A 25,752-nucleotide genomic window follows, 5' to 3' on the forward strand; every position below is an offset into this window, starting at 1 on the left:
AGTAAGTTAATTAGTTTTGAGTGATAATCATTATAAACTAGGAGTGGTGAAACTCGTGTAATCTTTATTAAAGATTAGTAAAACTCCTTAAGAGTTCTTAGGGAATAGTTAGATGTAACTCAAGTTCAAAGAAACTAATATACAAATGTGTATTGTTGTTTTGTTTTATAGACGTTTTTCTAACCTCTCTTTCAAATATACCAAGTCTAACAAGTATTGCAAAGAGTTTAACTCCTACAAAAAGTCATTAAATATTGTTTTACAAAAAAAAAAGTTTTAAAATATTATTTAAACTCTCAATTTTCAATGCTTTTCCGGTGGTGAGAGTATAGATTCAAGACTAACTTTCATATTTTATGAACTAAAACAAAATAATCAATAAAAATATTTTATGTATACACGTTTTAATTTTAATATTAAACATATAAAAGCTAACTTATCTTTTATTTTATTTTTTTGTGCAGGATAGTCTTATAAAGTTATACTACCCTTGCATGAAATTTGGTGAATACAAAGCTTTGTGAATTAGATGACGACAAAGTTGACGGTAATTTAAATGTAATGTTGTTTTTCGAACTGTGGTGGTTAAATTAGTGAAGCTTCTGGAAATATTCAATATATTTTTGAAATCTTAAAATTTAAGTTGGAAAAAAATGTATGTAATAAAACGTTAAAAAATGTTCAAAATATATTTTTTGTCAAAGAAAATTTTATAAAAGCAATTAATTGATGGGTCTTAAGGGCGTGTTTATTGAATACACTGTTCAAATCTATATAAATAAATTACACAGACTAATTTTATTGGGTCGTCACATTACAAAGTTTTTTTCCTTTAAAACAAAAAATCAAAGTCAAACGTGAAGACAAGAATTAGGTTTGTGATTAGAATGAGTCCTGTATTTTGCTGGTGAAATTGAAGAATCAACAGAAAAAGAAATAAAAAACAGTTCATTGAACCTGATTTTTTTATCATCACTGGGGATAGCATTACATTACGCCTGTATTTTTATCATCAACATTCTTAAGCAGTGATTCACCAAGGACCCCTCTGAATTTCAGGTACCTTGTTTGAAATTAATTCAATTCACTCTTTTTGTTTTCAATCTTTTTCCCCACCGTCAAGGAGCTGAATCTTATGATCGCCGTGATAGGTTCGGCGATATCGTGTTGCGTTAGGGTTTTCAATCCTCAAAACTTGCTTGATTGAACAGTAAGCATCAATGAAGGGGGAAGTACAGCTTCAGCCTCCACCGGTCATGCAAAACCCTAGTGATTCGGACCCTTTGCTCCTTAATCAGGAGGAGGAGGAGTCACCGGGAAGCTCCGGTGAGATCAAAGATGACGAAGAAGACGTTGAGGCAGGCTTACTCCCCTGTTGTCGAATTTGCCTCGAAAGCGATTCTGATCCAGGTGAAAATTCCTGCAAAAGCATTCAAATTTATGCCGAATTTTGTCATTTTCGGTTGGAATTGTTAATTTGTGAAATATGGGCATTTCCCTGTAAATAAAATAGAGTCTTCATAAGTGGCTTCGGAGAGTGCAGTCAAAGTCCTCAGAATAGGAACCAGTGTATCGTCGTCATTATCAAAATTGGTGACATTGTGATCAAATACGATATTTGTGGTCTTCAGTTTTTCCCGTTCCATTGTGAATTGTATTTGTAGAATTGTAGTGTCTGAAATTGGTCCTTGTTGAAACTTTTGTTCTTTCTAAACATGCTATGATTTTGTTTTTACTGTACAATCGAAAACTAATGTCATGTTATTTCACCTTCAACTTAATTTTTCGTACCGTCAAACTAGAAGTTTGTATTTTGACATTTCTTGTTCTACACGCCTTGGCAGTGGAGGCTGACATTAGAAAATTTAGGTGTTCTAGTTCTGTATGATGATACTTGGAATTATTTTCACTTTAATGCTTGAAATAATCTTCTTTTTAATTTATTTTGGTTGATGAAATGGGATTCGATAAAATAAACTTGGCTATGGAAATCTGAAAACTATTGTCATTTATTTAAAATGTTTGCTGTTGAATTCATGCACGAACTTGTGCCCCATTCCCAAATGCTATACGCAGTGCTTAAATTTAATAAACAACAGCAAAAAAACTCTGTGCTGCACTTTCTCATTTTTTGTCAATGTTGTTAAATGGCTGTGCCATGGCCACCTTGGCAGAATGATGTGGTGGTTGTTTGCCATCTGCCATTGATAATGATTTCTGCACTGAATAATGTGATTAAAAGTTACAAGAAGACCAATGATCTTATTTGTCAAGCAAAGATTTGGTAGATAAAATGATGATTGGGCTTTTTATTATTGAAACTTGGGCATTTCCTGTACCTTGACTCCAAACCTGCGCAACTCATCAGATTAGTGCTACATGATGTTAGCAAACAACAATATGAATGTTATTGTTTGGGTGGTTGTATTCTGCACAAAGCTAATTCTGGGTTTGATTTTGTAGAGGATGAATTAATATCTCCATGCATGTGCAAAGGTACTCAACAGTTTGTTCATCGCTCGTGTCTTGATCATTGGCGCTCTGTAAAGGTGTATAATTTGATGCTTGTCTTCACGTGTAATTTAAACTGCTAGTATTAACTTGTTGAGAGATCATATAATAATTTGGAAAACTTTTATTTTTGTTGCCTTGTAGGAAGGATTTGCCTTCTCACACTGCACCACCTGCAAAGCCCAATTTCATCTTAGAGTTGAATTGTTTGAGGACAACTCTTGGCGTAAAATAAAGTTCAGACTTTTTGTAGCAAGGGATGTTTTCCTTGTTTTTCTGGCTGTACAGACTGTGAGCATTCTTAGCTCTTCCTTATCTTTCATATTTATGATTATGTTTTCCTTGTTTTTATTAAGCTATCTCAAGGCAGATGTTCTTTGTTTAGAATATCTCATTTTCAAGTCACTCTTACATATGTTACCATGATGAAATTTTATTAGGTATATCTTGTAAAGACTCGTTTTTTAGAAAGAAGATTGTGCCTATACCGTAGGATAGTTAAACTGGACTTTCGTATTGTTAGTTACTACACATAAATTTTTATTTGCATTGGCGTAGCAACAATAGATATGTAACGAATACTAGTGGAAAGACAGGCTTTTGGTCTACATTTTTTAATGTTTTGAATTGGTATAGTTTACAGAGAGAAAAGTAACTGAAGTGGGAGGTTGGAATATAACAGTGAGGTGGTTTCTCTGGTATCAGTTGAATGTGCAAAGAAGTCCAAAAAAACGTGGAATCCAAAAGAGGATATCACGGATTATAATTGTTTTGTATAATTGTGGTAATGAGCAAGTCTACATAACCTTGTGAAACTTTCATATACTTGACTTTTAGATTTAACTCATAAATTTGTAAGAGTTTACCTAATATAAAAAAATATTAATGATGTATAACATAGTACTCATAGTACAACAATAGTTCAATATTTCCACTTCATAAGGAAGAAAAGTAGCAAATCCCAACAATAAAGTATGATAGTACAATAGTGCTAAATAAGATTAAAATACATAGATGATTAAATCGTATATAAATTCATAAAAGCATAAGTTCTTAATGTGAAAATAATTCAAAAAAGGAGTTATTTTCTTCAAAAAATTTGAGTTATAATGAAACATTGTCATTATGGCTTAAAAGCCAAGCCAAAAACATTTGATTTTAAACTCTTTGATTCACTTCTTGACTCGAGAGTTTATGCGAGTTCAAAGAGTTTAGTTAAAAAAGGGTTTGATAATGAATTAGTTCATTTTTTTCTAAGATCTTAATCTTCTAAAAGTTTAAATGTTAATTCACGATTTTGACAACCTTGAAGAGCCCAGTTTATATGAGATGACAGTATTTTAGTTTCAAGAGTCTTTTATTTACTAGGAATTTTTGTAGAGATGAATTTTTGTAGTTCATAGTTATTGTTGTCAAATGCTCAAGTTAAGTTGTATACTCTTGTAAACCTGCATACACTCCCAAGTTAAGAACAGTGTTATCATATGGTGGTTGTGGCGGTGCCTGTCAAGGAATGGCATGGCGGTTTTGCTAGTCACCACCATTTGCTATTCTGAAGGATATGGCATCTTTCGCCATTTCCATTGTGGTAACTGCTACAGACATGGTGACTATGGCGGATTATCTGCTTTTTCGTTTTATGTTTGTTTATTAAAGACAAGATTTTGGGCTTGGCCCATTCTAAAATAACCCCTTGTTTTAACATGGGAGAGAATGAGCCCTCTTTCAAAATACCCTTCTCCGTCCTTGAGTCTCCATCGAGAAGTCTATGGCAATAACTTACTTTGGTGACTTGAACTGCAGCGAACACTAAGCTCTGATGACCTAAACCTTGAAACTAAGTTTTTCTTTTCTATTTTTTCACGTACCCTCCATTTGTTTTATTTTTCTTTTCCTTCTCATTTATTTCTGTTAGGGTATAGGATGATAGGATAGATTGGGTTTAGAAGTTAAGGAACACTAATAGTAGGTAGACACAGTAATGGAATAATGGGTTTCTCTATTATTCACTGCAAAAGAATCTTCTTTACAAAGAATGGGTTGGGAGCATAACCTCCCTGGTTGAGAGCATAACCTCTCTCTACAGGCTAAAGACCTGACTTTACACAAAATATACTTGATACCCTCTACAGAGTTACAAGAGCTCTATTTATAGCAGCTCTGACCCGCTCCCCCTTTTACAACCGACACCCCCATACCCTTAACTTCTAAACCCAATCTACCCTGTCATCCTATATCCTAACATTACATCCCGCTGCAGAATAACCTTTTCCTCATGGTTGGAACCGAAAAGCTTGATCTCTTGGCTCCTCTTCATCATCTTGTTATCATATGAAGGGAACCCATTGCCTACTGCCCACCAATTTAGGTCTGGAGGCTTGGGTGGTGGTCAAAATAAGAGACAATTTATGGGACCATCTTCGCGTCTTCAATATTTCCTTGAAGGTGAGGAGCTTCCTATTCTTCCCTGTAAAATAACTTCTTTTACCGCTCGGCTCACATTTCCATGCCTTTCTACCGTTCGGTTCCTTCCCCCTGCCTTCAACCGTTCGGTTCGTGTTGGTTTTCTTCCTCTGCTCATCCCCCAAGCTCACTTGGTACGGTTGGGTATCCTCCATGGGTAAACCCAGTTCCTCTACCAGTCCCTTGCCTATGAAATTGTGGCTCCATGGGTAAACCCAGTCCCTTGCCTATCAAGATCAAACCCGTGCGGCCCCCTATCAAACCGTGCGGCTTCATCGTTTGTGGTTGAGTGATCCCTCCAGCTGAGAAAGTGGACATCTCCATCTGCTTCCGGTTTAATTCTGTCTCAGCTCCCGCAGTCTCCACCTCTTCATCCTCCTCGGCCTTCATTCTAATTGTAAGCCCGTTCGGCCAATTACTGAGAGATTGTTTGGACTGTAAGACCGTTCGGCCTTTGATTGTAACTGTAAGACCGTTCGACAAATGACTAGGAGACCGTTTGAGTGTAAAACCGTTCGGCCTTTGACTGTAAGTGTAAGACCGTTTGGTTCCTGTCGTCCTCTTGCGTTCGAGTCTGGCAGTCCTCTACCGTACGGTTCTAGCAGTCCTCTACTGTATGGTTTAGGCAGTCCTCTCACGTTCACTTCCGGACGTCCTCTCCCGTTCGGTTCCTTCAGTACTCTCGGGTTCGCAGCTTGTAGTGCTAGCTTGTTCGGTTCCGGCCGTCCTGTCACGTTCGGCTTCGTCAGTCGTCTCCCGTTGGGTTCTGGCAGTTCTCTACCGTACTGTTTGGACAATTCTCTCACGTTCGCTTCCGGACGTCCTCTCCCGTTCGATTCTGGCTAAAGACCTGACTTTACACAAAATATACTTGATACCCTCTACAGAGTTACAAGAGCTCTATATATAGCAGCTCTGACCCGCTCCCCCTTCTACAACTGACAACCCCATACCCTTAACTTCTAAACCCAATCTATCCTATCATCCTATATCCTAACAATTTCTCTCTTCTTTTCTCTTCTTCTCGTCTTTTCACATGTTTGTCTTCATCTAGATGTTGTCTGTTTTATAGTTTTCTTTTCTTTTTTCAAAATTTCAGAACCAGTTATTTACTTGTGGCCATTATGCTTGCTTGTAAAACATTGTTCCCAATTATTCTCCATTTATAGGATAATGTCAAGCGGTGTGTTTTTGTTATTTGGGCTTAGTCTATTCTGTATTAGGGCATTGGCCCATATCTTACAATATAAATAAACTACCCTATGTGTATGCTAAACACACAAGGGATATTTTCTCCCAATCTTCTCTATTTCTCATATGGTATCTAGAGCACAGGAATAGTTCCAGTCAACTCCACGGTCTCCGGCACCTATCACTGTCGCCGTCGTCACCGCCGCCGCCGTCGCAGCCGCCGTCGCCGCCGTCGCCGCCGCCGCCGCCGCCGCCGTCGCCGCCGCCGGAGTTCCAGAATCGACCGGCGACCACACCATCGGGATCGTCTCGGCCGGGCGACCACCGTCGCACGAAGATCGCGGCGATCGGAGAACCCACGCGCCGCCACGCGCCGCCGCAAGATTCGCCGCTGCCGCCGCTGCCGCCGCGCGTGCCGGCGCGTCGCCGGAGCTTTCCGCCGCCGATCAGCACCGCCGTGATCGCCTCCTCGCCCTCTTTCCGGATCTGTGGTCGTTGCGTCAATCGGAGCACTTTGAATTTTTAGGGTTTCTCCCTCTCTATGGCGTCTTCCTCGTCTACAAACACCTCTGTTGGTGGCTCATCTTCTGATCCCTCAATATATACCAATTATGTGAATGTACACTTGTCCATTGACAAGTTAGATGGCACAAATTATGCAACATGGGCGTCCGACATCAAACTTTGGTTGAAGAGTCAGGGGTACTTAGATCATCTTACTCAAAATGTGACTATTGCTCCCATAGATGACACTTCCCGCTGGATGAAAATTGATGCTCAGTTATGTATTGTTATAAAGTCCACCATTCACTCCTCACTGAAACAAATGTTTCGATCCTATGAAACATGTTCAGAAGTATGGGCACAAGCGAAGTTGTTATACACCAATGACACTCAGCGTCTTTATGGTGTTTGTCAGGACCTATTAACTGTTATTGGTCCGCGCAATCCTGGTCCCATGGCAGATTATTTGGGTAAAATTCATGCCCTTCTTCATGACTTTAATGATATATTACCTCCTGCTTCCACTCCTGCTGAAGAATTGGAACAACGATCAAAGTTCTTCATGTTGTTGGCATTATACGGACTCTCTGATGATGTTTCTCATGTCCGTGATCAGATTTTGGGTTCTCCTGTCATACCCAACTTTACTTCTACTTGTTCTGCTCTTTTGCGTATACCGAGCAAACCCGTCACTGAGACATCCTCCCATACTGATGATTCCTCTGTTATGGCTGCTCAACGTGATGATCGAAGTCGGTCTCGCAAGCCAAGTAAAGGACGTCCAAAATGTGACCATTGTGGCAAGTTAGGCCACAAGATTGATAATGTTATGCTCTCCATGGACGTCCTCCTCGACTGTAGCAATGGCAAATTCTGATCCACCTCCCCGATCACCGTCTGCAGACCATCCTACTTCATCTAATACCATAGACAAACCTGCACTCTTCAACGAATTTCTCAGATGGTATGAGGATCATCAGCACTCTGGTTCCACTACATCTGCATCTGTTGCACGTACAGGTACACCTTTTGTTGGTCTAACTCACTCTCTGGACCTTGGGTCCTTGACTCAGGCGCCACTGATCACATCACCGGTAACAAGTCTTTGTTTTCTTCCTTGTCATGTCCGATAATTTACCCTTGTAACAATGGCTGATGGGTCTAGAGTCTCATCTCATGGTATTGGTACTGTTAATATTTTTCCATCCATATCCATTGATCATGTACTTTATGTCCCTGGGTCTCCCTTCAACTTACTGTCCATTAGTCGTTTAACTCGCACTCTTAATTGTGTTATTTCATTTACTAAAGATTCTGTTTGGTTGCAGGACCGGAGTTCGAAACACATGATTGGCACAGGATGTGAGTCTCATGGCCTTTATCATCTCGTCCTTCTCCACATGTTGGCGTAGTCATGGAGTCACCATCCCTTCTTCATGCTCAGTTCGGTCATCCTAGTCTTGCCAAACTACAACAACTTGTCCCGAGGTTGTCCACATTATCAAGTTTGTCGTGTGAGTCTTGTCAGTTAGGGAAGCATACTCGTAGTTCCTTTCCTCGTAGTGTCTCACAACGGGCGTCGTCTCCCTTTTCATTGGTTCATTCTGACATTTGGGGACCTAGTCGTGTTAAGTCCATTTTAGGTTTTCAGTATTTTGTTACTTTATTGATGACTATTCCAGATGTACTTGGTTGTTTTTAATGAAGAATCGTTCTGAGTTGTTTTCTATTTTCCAATCTTTTTTCAATGAAATAAAAACACAGTTTGGGGTTTCTATTCGACATTTACGTAGTGATAATGGCCGTGAATACCTTTCTCAACAGTTTAAACAGTTTATGGCTTCTCATGGCATTCTTCACCAAACCTCATGTGCTTATACCCCTCAACAAAATGGGGTGGCTGAGCGCAAGAATAGACACCTTATTGAAACAACTCGTACACTTCTGATACACGGTCAAGTACCCTCACGCTTTTGGGGTGATGCAGTTCTCACAGCATGTTATCTTATCAACCGCATGCCATCTTCCGTCCTAGATAACAAAATCCCTCATTCTATCTTATTTCCTCAAGACCCTCTGCATCCATTACCTCTTCGAGTTTTTGGGTCTACATGTTTTGTTCATGATTTTAGTCCTGGTCTTGATAAGTTGTCTCCTAGATCTCACAAATGTGTCTTCTTAGGATTTCCCGGTCACAAAAGGGCTATAAGTGTTTTTCCCCATCTCTCAATCGTCATTTTATCTCTGCTGATGTCACTTTTGATGAGTCTTCTTTTTACTTTTCACATCTATCTTCTAGTTCTGTACCTCTCCCTGTTACTGTTGATATTCCTCTTGTCTGTGATCCTCCTGGTGATACTCCACCCCTTTTGTCTTCTCCTTCTTTAGACTCTCATTCACCACAGGCTCATCCTTCACCTCCACCACTTCAGGTTTATAGTCGCCGTAATTGCCTACCTCATGACTCACTTCCGGTGCCGCCTCATGTGTCTCCTCCGGCTCCAGCAACTGAGTCTGACTTGCCTATTGCCCTCCGTAAAGGTATACGCTCTACCCGTAACCCTTCCCCCCATTATACTGTTCTTAATTACCACAGATTATCTCCATCTTTTATACTTGTCTCTCATCCATTTCTTCTGTGTCAATTCCCAAATCTGTGGGTGATGCCTTAACTCATCCTGGTTGGCGTCAAGCTATGATGGATGAATTAAGTGCTTACAGGAAAGTGGAACTTGGGAGCTTGTCCAATTACCATCTGGAAAGTCTGTTGTTGGTTGCAGGTGGGTGTATGCTATCAAGGTTGGTCCTGATGGTACAATTGATCGTCTGAAAGCTCGACTGGTTGCCAAAGGCTACACACAGATTTTTGGTTTGGATTATGGTGATACTTTTTCTCCAGTGGCAAAGATGACCTCTGTTCGCCTATTCATTGCCATGGCCGCTCTTCGACAATGGCCTCTTTACCAACTTGATGTCAAAAATGCTTTCTCAATGGTGATTTGCATGAAGAAATTTATATGGAGCAACCGCCTGGCTTTGTTGCTCAGGGGGAGTCATCTGGATTGGTATGTCGTCTTCGCAAATCCTTATATGGCCTAAAACAGTCTCCTCGGGCCTGGTTTGGTAAATTCAGTTGTGTTGTTCAACAATTTGGTATGTCTCGCAGTGAAGCGGATCATTCAGTGTTCTATCGCCACTCGAGTGCTGGATGTATCTACTTAATAGTGTATGTCGATGATATTGTTCTCACAGGAAGCGACTATCTTGGCATCTCTCAGATGAAACAACACCTTTGTCATCATTTTCAAACCAAAGATCTTGGCAAACTTCGGTATTTTTGGGTATTGAAGTAGCACAATCCAGTGATGGTATTGTCATATCTCAGAGGAAGTATGCGTTAGACATCTTGGAGGAAACAGGGTTAATGAACTGTAAATCTGTTGAGACACCTATGGACCCTAACATCAAACTCCTACCAAATCAGGGGGAGCCTTTCTCAGATCCTGAACGGTACAGAAGACTAGTTGGTAAATTAAACTATCTTACTGTTACGCGTCCTGACATTTCCTTCGCAGTTAGTGTGGTGAGTCAATTTCTAAACTCCCCATGTGAAGACCATTGGGATGCAGTTGTTCGCATACTGAAGTATATTAAAAGATCACCTGGAAAGGTTTGCTATATGGCCCTAACAACGATACAAAAATCGTTTGTTATTCAGATGCTGATTGGGCTGGTTCCCCTTCTGATAGGAGGTCTACTTCTGGATATTGTGTCTCTATTGGTGCAACCTGATATCTTGGAAAAGTAAGAAGCAAAGTGTTGTGGCAAGGTCCAGTGCAGAAGCAGAATATAGAGCTATGGCATCAGCTACTTGCGAGCTTGTGTGGCTTAAACAATTGTTGAGTGAATTGAAATTTGGAGATGTCACTCACATGATACTTATATGTGATAATCAAGCTGCTCTCCATATTAGCTCTAATCCTGTCTTCCATGAGAGAACCAAACACATTGAAGTTGATTGCCATTTCATTCGAGAAAAAATCATATCCGGAGATATCAAGACTGAGTTTGTTAATTCAAGCAACCAGTTGGCAGACATATTCACTAAGTCCTTACGAGGACCTAGAATTGATTATCTTTGTAACAAGCTTGGAACATATGATTTATATGCTCCAGCTTGAGGGGGAGTGTTAGATATTAAGATGTGTGTTTTTGTTATTTGGGCTTAGTCTATTCTGTATTAGGGCATTGGCCCATATCTTACAATATAAATAAACTACCCTATGTGTATGCTAAACACACAAGGGATATTTTCTCCCAATCTTCTCTATTTCTCATATAAAACATTGTTCCCAATTATTCTCCATTTATAGGATAATGTCAAGCTCCCAAAACCTAAGCAATGCATCCTAAATATTAAGTGTTTTTTTTAGTTATGGTTAGGACTTTATGTGATGACAATCATGAGAATTTTGTAAATGTTATGAAATTAGTTTGTCATTATGATTTTCTTAACATATTCGTCATTTATATTCAGTGTGTGTGTAACACATTCGTCATTTATATTTATACTTAAGCAACTTGTGTTTTTATGAATTTGTGCATGATTTGGTCATTATTTAGTTTGATCTTGTTTAGTACTACTAATGTACTATCTTACTTTATTACTGTTGTTACTACTTTCCTATATAATGGAGTTGAAATGTTGAGTTATTGTTGTGTTAAAGTATCATGTTATGCATCATTGCTAGGTATTTCGATATTATCTTTTTATATTGGGTAAACTCTTTCCAAGTTTGCAAGTCAAGTCTATGGATGCTTAACAAGTTTATTGTGAAAACTTTCTAGTTTAACAATCTTGTCATAGCTGATAAACGAACTGGCTGTCACTGTCAATGTCGATATTCTTACAATTTTTTCCCATGGTGGTGTCAATATTGATAGATAATTAAGGGCTTGTAAATTAACTTTTTTTATACTTTTAGTTTTGTTTTGAAAATTGGTTGATGTACCTTTATTTGTATGGAACATATTGTCATATTTTGTAATGCTTACTTGCATGTTTTGTCTTAAGCTATGTTCTATTTATTTGCTAGGTGATTGCAGCTATTGGTGGCTTTGCGTACATCATGGACAAAGATGGTTCCTTCAGGAACTCATTTGATGATGGCTGGGATAGGATACTGTCAAAGCATCCTATTCCATTTTATTATTGTATTGGTAAGGTTTTTTGGTCATCTAAGTTATTTGTTGTTAACCAATGGACAAAATTCCTCTATATGTCTTTTTTATGCTGTCAGCTTTTGTGAAATTAAGTAATCATATTTCTCCATATCGTCATGTAATCCGCTTTGATATTTGCCTCATCCTTAATGTTTAATGTTAATCTCAAAAGAGTTGCTACGAGATTATTGTTCATACTGTATTTGAGTGGAATTTGGATCCATTCATGTTACACTGTAGTCATGTCCGAGAGACAGACACATAACCAGACCAGTTAAGTTTGATTTGAATTAAACTACATGTCAAATAACACGGGAGGATCCAAGCCTATCAAAGTCATTAAATAGTATACTCCATCCCTGTTTAATGGCTTTCTGGAGGGGGAAAAGGAGGAACACCATGATAGAAAGTTAGTTTTAACGTGTATAACATTTTAACTGGGCTATTTTGTTTGCATGTTCCTTAAACAGTTCAAATAGTAATACCTAAACAAATTTCATTCAGTGGACCTATTTTCACATTTAGTTAATTAACCGTTGGTAGTAATAATTGTTTGGAAGCTCTAGCTTTTGCTTCCTGTTCATCTCTCTGATGGTTAATGTTTGTATGTCAGGAGTGCTGGCCTTTTTTGTACTGATTGGGTTTTTTGGTCTCATACTGCATTGCTCCTCCCTCAACACCAATGACCCCAGAATGGCTGGTTGTCAGAACTGTTGTTATGGATGGGGCATCCTGGATTGCTTTCCCGCTTCAATGGAGGCATGCTTTGCCCTTGTGGTTGTTTTCGTTGTCATCTTTGCAATTCTTGGTATAGCGTATGGTTTTCTTGCTGCCACCATGGCCATTCAAAGAATTTGGCAGAGGCACTACCATATCCTCACCAAGAGGGAACTTACAAAGGTAGTAATACCCTACTGATATATTGAATGTCCATGTTGTATCTTTTAAATAAAATCAGCTGCCCAAAATTATTTTGACATTTATTCCATTTGATACTTTTTTCTTACATTTATTGTTGTAAATATTTACAGGAATACATAGTAGAGGATCTTCGTGGCTGTTATTTCCCACCAAAGTTGGACCCAGAACATGAAGGCCGCTTGAAAATGCTCAAGCTTTTGTGATTATAAAGTACTTATCTGTAAAAATGTTTTTGAATGATTACAGTATCAAGTTGTTGCTTTCCCTGACATTTACAGTCTCATCGTTCTCATATCTTTCAAAAAAAGAATCTAGATCTTGCCAGATTCTGTATACTTCAAATCTGACTTGAAAAATGATAAAAGTATATGCAGATATTTGTCCATGCCTAGGATGAAGCTAAGTAATGATTAGTGGACCTCTCCAAATACCTTATTCATTCATATCGCTCTGTCTACATTTCTTTGTATCACATCAGATATGCCCTCCTTTTCAATCGAAAGGCTTCTTGGTATCAACAGATGATTTTTGTTGTTATGTAAGGATGGAGGGCCAAGGCAATTTTACATGCTTACCCAGAATAAATATAGTGTGTTGTTGTGATGAATCGCTTTATCCGTTTTTATGTTGAGGTGGGGGAGAACATGGCTAGTTGCTGCAAGAATGCTCTGATAACTGATGTACATCTCTAACCCAATTCATAATAGTGCACTGAAAGTTTTTAACGCAATTGATAACGGCGCCGTATGTTTTGTTTCCTGATGTTTTTGTCTACACCATTTAGAAACCCGCCTTATGACAAGGTCCCTCTTCACAGTAATCGCAACTTCCAAAAATGTAAAGCTTTGTATAAAGTAATTCGAAGACCATTTCCAGCGGAAAGAAACCGAAGGGGAAAATATTTTATTTCACATTAGTAAAATTGATATGGCTAAAAGATTTACAGTTGAGATCGGGAAAAAATTACAATGATAGTAAAGACGTTCCTTGTAGGCATACTCTACATATGCATGGCATCCTAAAGTGGTGCTGGAGTTGGACACTTGGATTCTACAACCCCACCAGCACAGACAAAGACCAGATGGTCACCATCTCTAATAACCTCTAAATCTTCAATTTGACCTCCATCTTTGCATAAAACCTTGGCAGGATAGACACCAAATTTTTTGGCTCCAATCTCAAGCAGCTCTTGAAAGCTTCCAGGTAGTAAAACAAGCTTCCCCACAACCTCACCCTTTTCAGGGCAACTAATAATCACTCTAGCTGGACTACCTGCATTACTACTCTTCATGACATTGCTTGCCTTGTTATTCATGTCAAGAGTCAAAAGCAGGTCCTTTTCCCCATTATGTGCTGCTGCCATCATCCCTAAGAGTGAATTATGATAATTGCTGCTCCTACGCCTTGGACGGTTCTGGCTCTGGCTCCAAGAGGCATCCGTTCCATGAAATGAGCCGTCAAGGGGTGAAGGCATGGTTGGCTCACTAGTAAACCTTCCAAGGAACCTGAACCCACTCTGCTTCTCGGGAATGGTAACGAAAGACTGAACCTGGTCCCCAATGGAGTCAAAAATGGCTTTTATTTCTGTATGAGATTGCTGATCTGCCAGACCTCTAGCGGTCCAGCCGTGCTTGTCCGGCTTGTCAATGCTTGCCCCGTGATCCAAAAGGTATTTCACAATTTCAACGTTCCCCTCCGACACTGCAACGTGCAAGGCTGTGGTCCCACTGTTGATGCTTGGAAGGGTGATATCTCCTCCGTAGCGCCTTATTTCCTTCAGCAACTTCAAACTGTTCTGCTCAACAGCGGTACATGCAAACTGGCCCACATCCCCACCTTGCAAGTTAGCTCCATTTTCTGCCAACACCTTCCTCACTGACTCATGTCCTCCCACCATAGCCTCCCATAGTGCCACATTACCGTCCAAATCTGCACGTACAATAACCTTGAGTTTTTTTTTCTTATAAGTAGAATCACTAAAAGAAAGAAACCGAGGAAAAATGTTTTAAATGATTTAGAGCAACTTGTTGGTCTAATTCTTTTTTCACACAGCACTCCATGCACATGCATGTGATTGATAATGACTTCTTGATAAGTTTAGATATTATTGTGTCATGAGGGGAGTGGGTGTTACAAGGTCCACCTACAGCTTGTTTGATTTACATCGATAATTAATTACTTTAATAATGACGTTCTATATTCTAGTACGAAATTCGTGATAGAATTTTAATTACTAAAATCCATAATAAATAGAGATACAATCGACGAATGGGCTCTGAATTTTGTGCGACTTGGGAATAAGATAACAATGAAAATGCCATCTCTCTATTTTTAATTTAAGGAAGACTTCTGCATACTTCTATTTTCAACGAAAAAAGAAAAAAAAAATTCAAGTACAGACGAACACCACGAAATAACAAAAGTTTTATTATTTTTTGGAAGCCAAAAGAGGCGTCGATCATTCCGCTTTGGTGACCGTACGGCTCTTCGATTTCTCATAATAGTATGTTGATTTATAATTAGTTGGTTACCGACCATGAGAGACTTCAGTTTTCTAATAGGAGACATGCATAATGGACTCTCTTTCCTATTATTAACAAATTAATAAGATAGATAATTTTCTATTATTAGTTATTACATTGCAAGGACCTATTTCCCACTTCAACCTCACATTGTTTTCTGAGGACCACTAGAGTGTTGACAAAGATTAAATATCACAAAATGAGGACACAGAATATGCAAGGATGGATAATTTAAGTATATTAATCCTACACGAAATATGAGATGCAAATTAATAAATACCTTTCTTGAAAGCAAATCAAGAGGCACATGGATGTAGAAAATTCAAAGATATTAAAATTTATGAGTATGGTGACCTCATCGGGCACAACTTGATTGGTTTAGTTGTAATTGTTAAATAAGTTGCAAAATCCAAATACAGGAAATCTGTGCTACGTTTACAAGAAAAGAAATAATCACACACTGATGACTAACAAAGATAGGCATGTGAGCCATAGGTTATTTATTTAAATGGTGTAACATCATGCTGATGCTAGAGACATGAAAGTTTTGGAAAATAAAAGAAATTATAAACCAAGTGTTTGTTTTTAATTTAGTAAATGTTTCATTATTCGATGAAAACCTTCTATTTTTATACATATAATAGTTTAAAAAAATCTTCATTTAAATAATCACTCATTCCGAGTCCTGGGCAGTGGGACAAACGTCTAATGTGGCAGACTTAAAATAATACGCAAGAATACAAATGCTTATTAATTAACTTTGAAATCCTGACTTTGTAGATATTGTCATGCATAGAAGTCTTCATTTTCCACAGTTCTTCAAAATCTTAGCACGTATTCGTATCAAAGTAATTTTCTATCGTAAGCGTGTAAGCAATAGAATTTAAGGAAGTTGTAAGAAATATCGACCTGTAATGTTGGGATCCGCCCCATAATCTAACAGAAGCAGAACACAGTTTTCTTTCCCTTGAGATGCTGCTATATGCTGATTTAGCAAGCACAAATAAGCACTATAGATTAGAAGAAATAGAAAATAAAAACCATGTAAAGAAGGTAACAAAAAAATTATAAAACTATTCACCCACCAAAGCTGTCCTTCGATTGTTGTCGGATTCGTTTGGATCCATTCCTCGTTTCAGCAACTGATGTAACAACAAGTCATCACCTCTTGCTGCCGCAAAGCACACACTCACTGGTAGGTCCATTCTACCACGAGCTAGCATGTTCTCAATCTCCACCAAAACTCCCTCCATGATTGGATCGTTGAGCTCTTTCAAATGCTGCTTACCATAATAAGTCCACATTCATAAAATTACTCATTGCTCTGTTGAATATGATACTTAATATCTCTTTAAGAAAAACAAGTTTTTTACATTCGATTATCATATTTGAACAAACCTATGTACAATATATATATATATATATATATATATATAGCAGGGCCTAGTTTTGCATTAACTAAATCATAAAAATGTGCAACTTCTCATTGTCAATATGCAGTGAATGCTCATGATGTTATGCATACCTGAAGCAGATTATTCATGATAATGGTTCCGTCCCCCACGTTGGCCTGAACAATATTCAGGAAAGTAGTACGATTTAGCCTCAGCAACTGGCTTAGTCGCTTCGTTCGAACAGTGAAAAGCTGTGGCTTGTAACAGAGCACACCTATCTCACCACAAAGATCACCAGTTTTGGCCTCTCCAACAACCTGAAATCAGTTACTCACATTAAGATTTAGTGTCATACTATATATTCCATCACTCTTTCTCATCATGTATTAGTAAGTGAACTTGCCTGTTCAACCCCATTTTTAAGAACTACCAGTTCCTGTCAAACAATTAAGGCATTAGAAACCCTTTTTTGTAAGATTGCTTCAGAGGAAGAAAAATCTCATATTATGTTACAATAAATAAATTTTGAAATGTGGATACACTATTCAAATAAATAAGTTGGACAATTACCACGGCACCAGTGACCAGTATATAAAAGTCAGTGGGGGCTTCGTTTTGCAAGATAACATCTTCTTTGGGTGGAAAATATTCAGCTTTCATCTCTGACACCTTTTATAGTGAGTCAAAAATAGGGCCCTCAGTACTAATTGAAGATTAAAATTAATATTTGTATCAATTGTGAGCAGGGACAAAAAAATTGCATTTACCAATTGAAAGAGCAAGTCATTCGAAACCTCCTTAAACAAGTAGACCTTATCAATCAGAGAATTGAAAAGATAATGTGAAATGCTGGATCTGATGGCCTTAGGAAGAGAATCAAGTGTCTCTTGCTGCTGCAACCCTTCCGAGTCTGTTCTATACTTCAAACATAAGTGGGCAAGCATTTGGTCTTGCAACCGATGAGGCAATTGATTCCTTTGGGCAAAATTTGAGGCAGCTTGGATGGTATCTCTCTGATAATTGAGAAAAGTGATATCATTTTTACATTTTCGTGATCTTAAAATCACTAAGGGACTATATCTGTATACTTACAAATTTTCTGGTTCGACTTGTGCCGTGGACAACCAAGTTGGTCATATTACCAATCAAATACGCTGTTAACCCCAGATTAAAGAGCATATAGAAAATGTCAAAGGTCATCTCCCTTGAATTCACTGGATGCAAATCTCCATAACCGACAGTTGTTAAGGTAGTAATAGACCAGTAAATAGACATCACGTATCTTGACCACAAACTATGTTCAAGGAAATTATCCATCGTTGAACCAATCCACGTCTTTTTTGGATCATGATAACGTGCAGCAATAAGATAATAGAAACACCCAGCACAATGAACAGCGAAGAGAGTAACCTATAAAAATCACTCAGACAATCAGTGCACTGTTGAACATGTCAAATTCATCTTCCTTTTTAATAAAGATTATAAATATAATAAGTTTCGAAACTTACAGAAATAAGCTTGGCACACCGAACCCAAAAATAGTTATAGTTTCTGTCCTTCTCAAGCCTACTCAAAAATGTATTATTCACATTCACAGTTACAAGCCAAATAAATGAGAAAAAAAATAAAAACGTTGCTTCATCGGAAAACAGTCAATATTACCGAGAAAACAAAGCACTGACTCTCCGAAGACGCCATAGGCGAAGCATATTGAATAAACCGTAAGATTGAAGAGGAGAAGGTGATAACTTTTGTATAAGCTCTGAAGGAATGATGGAGACAACATCGAAGGCCAGCCAAGTCCTTGCATATTTCCAAGCAATCTGTTTCCGATCATCCACGATCAAATAGGTGGTTTTGTCAATGTAAGCCACAAAGAAGGTCAGAACTATATCCACGAAAAAAAATCCATTCACAATATTGTCCGAAATGGAAAGCGGTGGTTCTGGCTTCTTCAAGAATCCGAATTCGAAGGGAGAAACCCAGGCAGTATAAAATACCAGAATAATAAGGAAAGTTTCCCATATCCTGCAAAATCCAACAAATTTTATTTACCTAATAGTAGTGTTACTCATCTGCGTTGGAAAACACAGAAAAGAAAAATATTTTTATACACGAAATTCCAGTTTTAGTTACAGAGTCAACAACAAAACATATTTATAAGAAATTTTAAATTATTCCTTGACACTTGTTTTCGGTGGAATCCAATGCGGACTCTTCCATTGCATGCACAACAACCACCATACTCTAGTTGTTTCAAATCCAGGGAAACAAAGTCAAACTTCCCAGTTTGACTACTGCCAGATGGAAGCTCGTGCCTCTGCCTTTGAAAACTCAAGTTCAACAAAGTAAACCAAAACCGAAAACATAGTTTTTTTTATATAGATTGATAACGTTAGTCAGAATGTGATTTATGTAGCCGACCTCAATGGGATAAGGCAGTTGCAATTGGTATATGGTTTTTAATTAATTCAATAATAGATCTCAATGGAACTATTATTAAAAAAAGATGAAACGTAAAAGAAAATGGAAAGAGCGAAATTGCTCTTTCGGTAATCAGCAGGGATCACAAGGAAGAGATCTAGTGCCGTCAATTCAGGTTATGAACAACACGGAAAACGACACAGTAATAAAGACACAGAAACCCGTAAAAGAAAACAGACAGATATTACCATTCAGCAATTAGCAAAATTATAGAATCAAGAAGAGGCCACAAAATTGAAAAAAAGAAAAGAAAAAGAACGTGAATACTCGACATTGGCAAGGAAGGAACGGCCAGAATGCTATCAAAAGGAAGGATTTAAGAATGGAATAGAACAAAAAGTTAGCATCTAACGAAAAACAATTTAAAAGTGCAACAAAACCACTCAACAAGCTTCGTTCCGGGAAAAACAAAGAAACAGAAGCAATAAGCATGAACGCCATGAGTCCTTGTTTTGTTTCCCCTTCTCTCTCGAAAAGAAAAAGAAAATATAAAATACATCGAAACGAAGCAGAAATAAAATCTGTTAATACAGCATTCAAACAAAGAAAGCGCAATAAACATTGAAAAAAAAATTAAATAAAAACCTGTAACGGCGGCCGTAGGGCGATAGAATAAAGCGGCGCAGCTTGATTCTACGGTTGCTTTTGGCCCCGAGAGACGGAAGTATTCCGGTGGAGAGACTGTAGTGGCTGCCATCCCGTGACAGTTCAATCTCTTCTTGGCCGCAGCCCAACATTTTTGTTTATTTCTGTTTAGTTGAGTTTGGTGGTGACCGTGTTGAGACCGTGTGTGACTTTTTACTGAAATGTTAGTGCAAGAGAGTATTATTGGTCGGCATGCTGTTGTGGAAGCGGTTATGAACGTGCTTTTGTTCGGAAGCGATTCTCGGTTGGAGAATGGTGGCAAATGGCAATGAACCACAGCGTCTCGTGTCCTTTATATATACACACCAACCCAACACAAATACGCAGCTCCTTCGTGGATATTTTTTTTAACAATATTTATTCAAATTAAATATATTTGTAGTAATTATTTTAAACAATTAGAGGGCACGTTTTATTTCGAAAGATAAATTTATTACATTTTTACACTTTTATGTAATAAATACTTTATTTTTATATGAAAAAAGTTATTAATATGAATGCTAAGTATAAATTTTAGTTAAGAGTTTAATTAAAGAGATTGTATCTATCATTTCCACCAAATGAAGTATGGTAATTGATCTTGTAAACGGTTTTGGTAGGATCAAGAAACACACATTTACATGTTCACTTCTTTATGTTTGTCTTATGCATCCCTAGTTCAAAACCGATTGTCTTATTCGTCCCTAGTTTAAAATCAATTGTTTTATTCGTCTCTAATTCAAAACCGAGCGATGGATACATGCTAAAAGTAATTAAGTATGTCAATTCAATCAATCTCATTTTACCTTTTTAATTTACCTCCGTATTTATATGTTTTTGTTATAAACTTTTAGTTAGAATTGATTCAACTGCGATCCAATTATAGCCCAATATTATTTAAGTCCATTTTTATCAATTTAATCCTTAAATTAGAAAAATACACCGAATGGTTTCCAAATTATCTCAGTCAACATAATACACTCTTCCTTAGAATTACTCTATCAAATAACATACCGATCGGATCATACCGTACATATACCTTTTTTTCTTATTTTATTGAATACACATTGTTATTCAGACTTTCTTCATAAGATTATGCCTTTTAGGATTATTTTTCTAAAATTCTACTTTATTAATTATTATTTTAGAAACTTTTATTAGAATGGAAAAGGATGAATAAATGAATTATTATTATCATATTTATTTATTTATTATTATTATTATGAATAATTATTTTAATTTGATTCTTAAATTAATAAAGCATGGTAAATTTACTTTCCAATGAGAAAAAAATCTATAATTATGTCATTATATTAAATTTTACGGAACTATTTTATTATTCAAATATAACTTAAAAATTTAACAATAAATTAGTACTATTTTATCATTAAACTATACCAATTTGACTTTTTTACACATTCAAAATTATATCATTTTTTCCGTTAAATTGATAGAGTCTCACGTATGTAATGACTAAATTGATTATTTATCTTTAATAAAATCATTATATTCATGTAAATATCGTGAAAGGTGACTGTCTCGGATTATATGACTCTGATTATTATTTTTTATAAAATTGGAAAATTATCTGTGTGTATGGAAGTCATTTATAAGTATTTAATATTTGATATGTAAATACATTTTCCTACAAAATGGCTTATATGTAAACAGATGAATTTTCAAGAACTCCTTTATATAATATTAATCAAACACTTACCGGTTAACACGTTTATCTTTCCTATACCAATTTAAATTTTATATTTTGTAAACATTAACTTAATGGGAAACAACTAAAAAAAGAAAATATGACAAATTATAAATTAGCTAGTTAAAGAAGAAACATATATACAATAACTTATAATAGATAGCTTAAAAAGCAATTACAAATTTGGATTATTTAATAAATATTTTTAGTTTGAGTTTAGGAGGAAAATATGTATATTCTAAAAGAATTTTTACCAAAACTTTTATGTTGATTGAATGGGGATATTTAAGGTTTGTGTTTTTTTAATATGTTAGAGAAAAATAAACTGAAAGTAATAATTAAAATTATTTTATATTAAGTTTTAATTTAATTAATTAGGTATTCAAATGTTTATGTGAAAAATGGTAACTATGAGAAAATGTGAAGGAAGTATTAAAATATTCTCTTAGTTTATATTGATTGGTTGATCTGTGAATTAATCTGTCTCACTTCTTGTTAAGTAAAAAAATTTATAATTCAGCTCGATTATCATGAGTTGGCAACTTAGTTGAATTGATCCATTTAAGTATGTTTTGTTCTATATATTTATTTTATATATTTATTTCATTATAGGACAATTAAAGTGAATTAATTTGATTTGTATACTTATATCATTACAATCAAACCAATAAATAAAAATCAAAGTGACAACCAGTATAATTAGATAAATAAATAATTTAAACCTTCAAACCATTTAAATATTATTGAACAACATTATGATATTTAAAACGATCAAAGTGTGAACCTACATAATTAGAATCAGTAGTAATTATAATAAAAAAATAATGAAACATTGACAAAAAAAAATCATAAAAGATTATTGTTAATGATTTAAATTCAAACCACCGTCACATTTATCCAAACTTATTTGACTTGTAAATTAAATTAATCAAGTTTAGTTTGATCAACATCTAAAAAAATTAATTTTTTTCAACTTAATCCAACTCATGATGACCCATTTAAAAATCTTTAGGTATGAACTTTAATTTTAGGTTGAAACAAATATAAACACATAAGGAGAAAATTTAATAAGAGTAATTGTACAAATATAAATTGGAAAAAAAATTCCTTCCTTTTACTTGTTAATTTAAACTCTTTTTCTTTTTCAATCTTGCTCGTTTTTTTGCACTAATACAAAAAACAACTTTTCATGTCATTAATTTTTTGTTAAAGTTTTGACTCATGTATGATTAATGGGTTAAATATTGAGATTGTGAAATCAAATGAAACTATAAAGATAAGAAAATTTAGTAAGTTCAACTTAAATGCAAAGAATTTTATAAATATTGAGAAATTCTTGTAAATTTTTCTTTTTATCTTTAGATTGTTAAATGGAATTCTACTTTGGTTAATGTTAATTTGCATAATGATTATTTTATTCAATACTTAGGTATTTATATAGTCTTGGGTTGAATTATAGTAAGGTGACATGAAGTTTATTTATTATTAGTTTTGTTGAATTTTGAAGTTCAAGATTTTTTAGATTTGAATATGTGACTTATATAATAAGGTTAATGTGACTCATTACAATCAAATAATATTAGGGAGACTCTTACTAAAAATTCCAATCAAGTAATATTTTTTCGATTAAACTATATTTTGATAGAGATAAAGGAAGTTTATATTTTAAAAAAATCTAAGTAAGGAAGTATAGTTAAATGATATTCCTTTATTCTAAAGGAAGTGCTTTATTTATTTTTCATACGCTAATTTTAAGAGTTTTAAAATCTGTGTTATACATTTTGTTACACTATTTAACATTGATAAGTACAATTTTGGAAAGATACAACTGCATAATGTTGATGAACTGATGTTTATAATTGCATGTAGTTAAATTATGTATGTTGTTAAATTATAATGCAATCATGTTAGAAGTGATGGTTGTTAAGAAGTTGACTTTTAAGTCTAACTTAATCCTACAAAATCAGTATGTAAGGTGAGGTTTCCATCCACATATATACTATAAATTGACCTTATCTCTAATCAATATGACACTTTCAACATAAGGCCAATTTATAGTATGTAAGTGGATGCAAACCTCACCTTACATGCCGATTTTGTGAAGTTGAGTTAGGCTTAAAAGTTTACTTTTTAACATAGTATCAGGGCCAAGTTAAAGCCTATCTTAATGATGTTTGTTGGACATATTGTTTCACCCGCTATCGGATCAGCTATTATTGTCTATTCTCACGCTCGAGACGTATATACCTTGGCGTGAGGGTGGTGTGTTGGAAGTCTCACGTTGATTAGAGATAAGGTCAATTTATAGTATATAAGTGGGTGCAAACCTCACTTTACATGCATGTTTTGTAGGGTTGAGTTAGGATTAAAAATTTACTTCTTAATAATGGTTAGTTAGGAGAATAATATGATATCAAATTAATGCAATATATGAAATGAAACATTGAAGGTGAAGAATCATCAAGACTTGATTATTGTGTAATAAGCTACTTTAAGGTTGGTTGCCACAAATGTTGAATTGGCACTAGATGATAAATGAATTTTCATATGAATAATTTAATAATCACATGGTTAAAAATACGAAACATAATGAATGTTGAGTCTTATAAATATTTTTAAAAATCACATATTTGGTTAAAAATACGATACATATTTTTAAATTCTCAAATATTCAAACTCAATAGAGCATTTTGAATGTTGAGTCTTATAAATATTTTTATGATTCTTTCATTCCTTTGGTCGAAGATGCTTTTGTACGAGTTTTGTTGTTAAACAAATTGTTTTTTTTAATATTCAATGTATTGTAAATTATTTTATTTGCTTCTTTTATTGTTTATTGTTACTTATGTTCTAATACAGGAACATATGATTGACAATTACTTGTTATAAGTAATATTTATGGATAAATATATCAGTGTATCTTTTATTATAGCTTTTGAAAGAAGGGAGTGAGAGTGTCATATCTATTAGAAGTTTTTTTTTTTTATTATTTTCTCTTTTTAATTTTTTTATATGATGATAAATAATTGATAAATTTTAAAATATTAATTCAATGTCAAATTTCATAATAATATCTAATATTATCTTATTTAGAAAGTTATAAAATGTACATATTTTATCATAATTACATATAATGTACATAAAAAAACACTAACTAATTAAATAACGTGTAACATGTTCATTTACGAATTTAGTTATCATACCTTCTAATAGATATTCTTGCAAGTTTAATATATTTTTTAACAATCACTTGTCAACAAATATTACAAATATTTATAAATATTGATTCCTCATATATTTAATAAATATTCCTCCATCATGCTAAGAAATTAATCCATTAAGATATATTTCTACGATCTCATTATATATTTTAAATTTAATCATATTCTATCCTAACAATCATTTTCTATATTTCTTGATAAGATTTAAAGTTATAATTACTTTATTATATTATAATCCAAACATTAAAAATAGAACAAATGAATATATTTAAACACATTTCTACTAGTTCGATATACTGAAATAATTTTATCATAAAAAGTTAATACTTAAATTTATATATATATATATATATATATATATATATATATATATATATATATATATTTCAAATTTACTTAAAATTAACATTAATAAGGAGTGCTAAAAGATAAAGGAGAACTACAAAGGTATTCTTTCTACATGAATAAATGTTCATAATAGATTATTAAAAACTTAATATGAAGGAAGTATAAAATTGCATTGTCATGTAATATCTTAGTTATCATTATAATTAATTTTAGAAACAATATATATTTGATTTGTGTTCTGTTTTTCAAATTTGTCTTTTATTCTTTTGTACTTTGAAATTGACGAATTCCGTACATCAACCTTTTCAAATTTGATTTTAATATTTTTTAATACCTCAGTTTAACATTTAATAATAATTTTTTATTGTTACAAAGTTAACAGATGATTGAACTCACATCATATGTGATTTTTTATTGTTACAAAGTTCCTTCTACATCAAAGTATAGATAAAAGGACTAAATTCAACTATTTTTTAAATTCGAGGATTAGTTGACGAAAAGTTCAAATTACTGGGACCAGAATCAAATTTGTCGAAAAAGTACAAGTGCCAAAATATATGATCCTTAATTTGTTTTAAAAATTATTTTGAAAATTAAACTATTATATTCAATAATTTTATCTGTGACAATGATTTAATATA

At 34.9% G+C, this 25,752-nt stretch overlaps 2 protein-coding genes across 2 annotated transcripts; one reads left to right on the forward strand and one right to left on the reverse strand.

Moving 5' to 3' along the window:
- The first annotated feature begins 825 nt into the window (after positions 1–825).
- Positions 826–13,420, forward strand: LOC124834039 (RING/FYVE/PHD zinc finger superfamily protein). The gene is made up of 7 exons (XM_088105154.1): positions 826–1,059; positions 1,152–1,410; positions 2,464–2,549; positions 2,656–2,802; positions 11,766–11,889; positions 12,506–12,792; positions 12,924–13,420. The coding sequence occupies exons 2-7, from the start codon at positions 1,221–1,223 to the stop codon at positions 13,014–13,016; spliced, it is 927 nt and encodes a 308-aa protein (XP_087961280.1). The 5' UTR covers positions 826–1,059; positions 1,152–1,220; the 3' UTR covers positions 13,017–13,420.
- A 275-nt stretch (positions 13,421–13,695) lies between these two features.
- LOC124834038 (K+ transporter 1) lies at positions 13,696–20,110 on the reverse strand. The gene is made up of 11 exons (XM_088105153.1): positions 19,799–20,110; positions 18,392–18,757; positions 18,238–18,295; positions 17,822–18,139; positions 17,497–17,742; positions 17,300–17,398; positions 17,133–17,165; positions 16,861–17,046; positions 16,421–16,615; positions 16,245–16,320; positions 13,696–14,742 (listed from the first exon to the last, which is right to left on the reverse strand). The coding sequence occupies exons 1-11, from the start codon at positions 19,948–19,950 to the stop codon at positions 13,832–13,834; spliced, it is 2,640 nt and encodes an 879-aa protein (XP_087961279.1). The 5' UTR covers positions 19,951–20,110; the 3' UTR covers positions 13,696–13,831.
- Positions 20,111–25,752: the final 5,642 nt, after the last annotated feature.

This window comes from Vigna umbellata, chromosome 1 (genome assembly GCF_029865625.1).
Source record: "Vigna umbellata cultivar VRB3 chromosome 1, Vumbellata_1.0, whole genome shotgun sequence".
NCBI lineage: Eukaryota > Viridiplantae > Streptophyta > Magnoliopsida > Fabales > Fabaceae > Vigna > Vigna umbellata.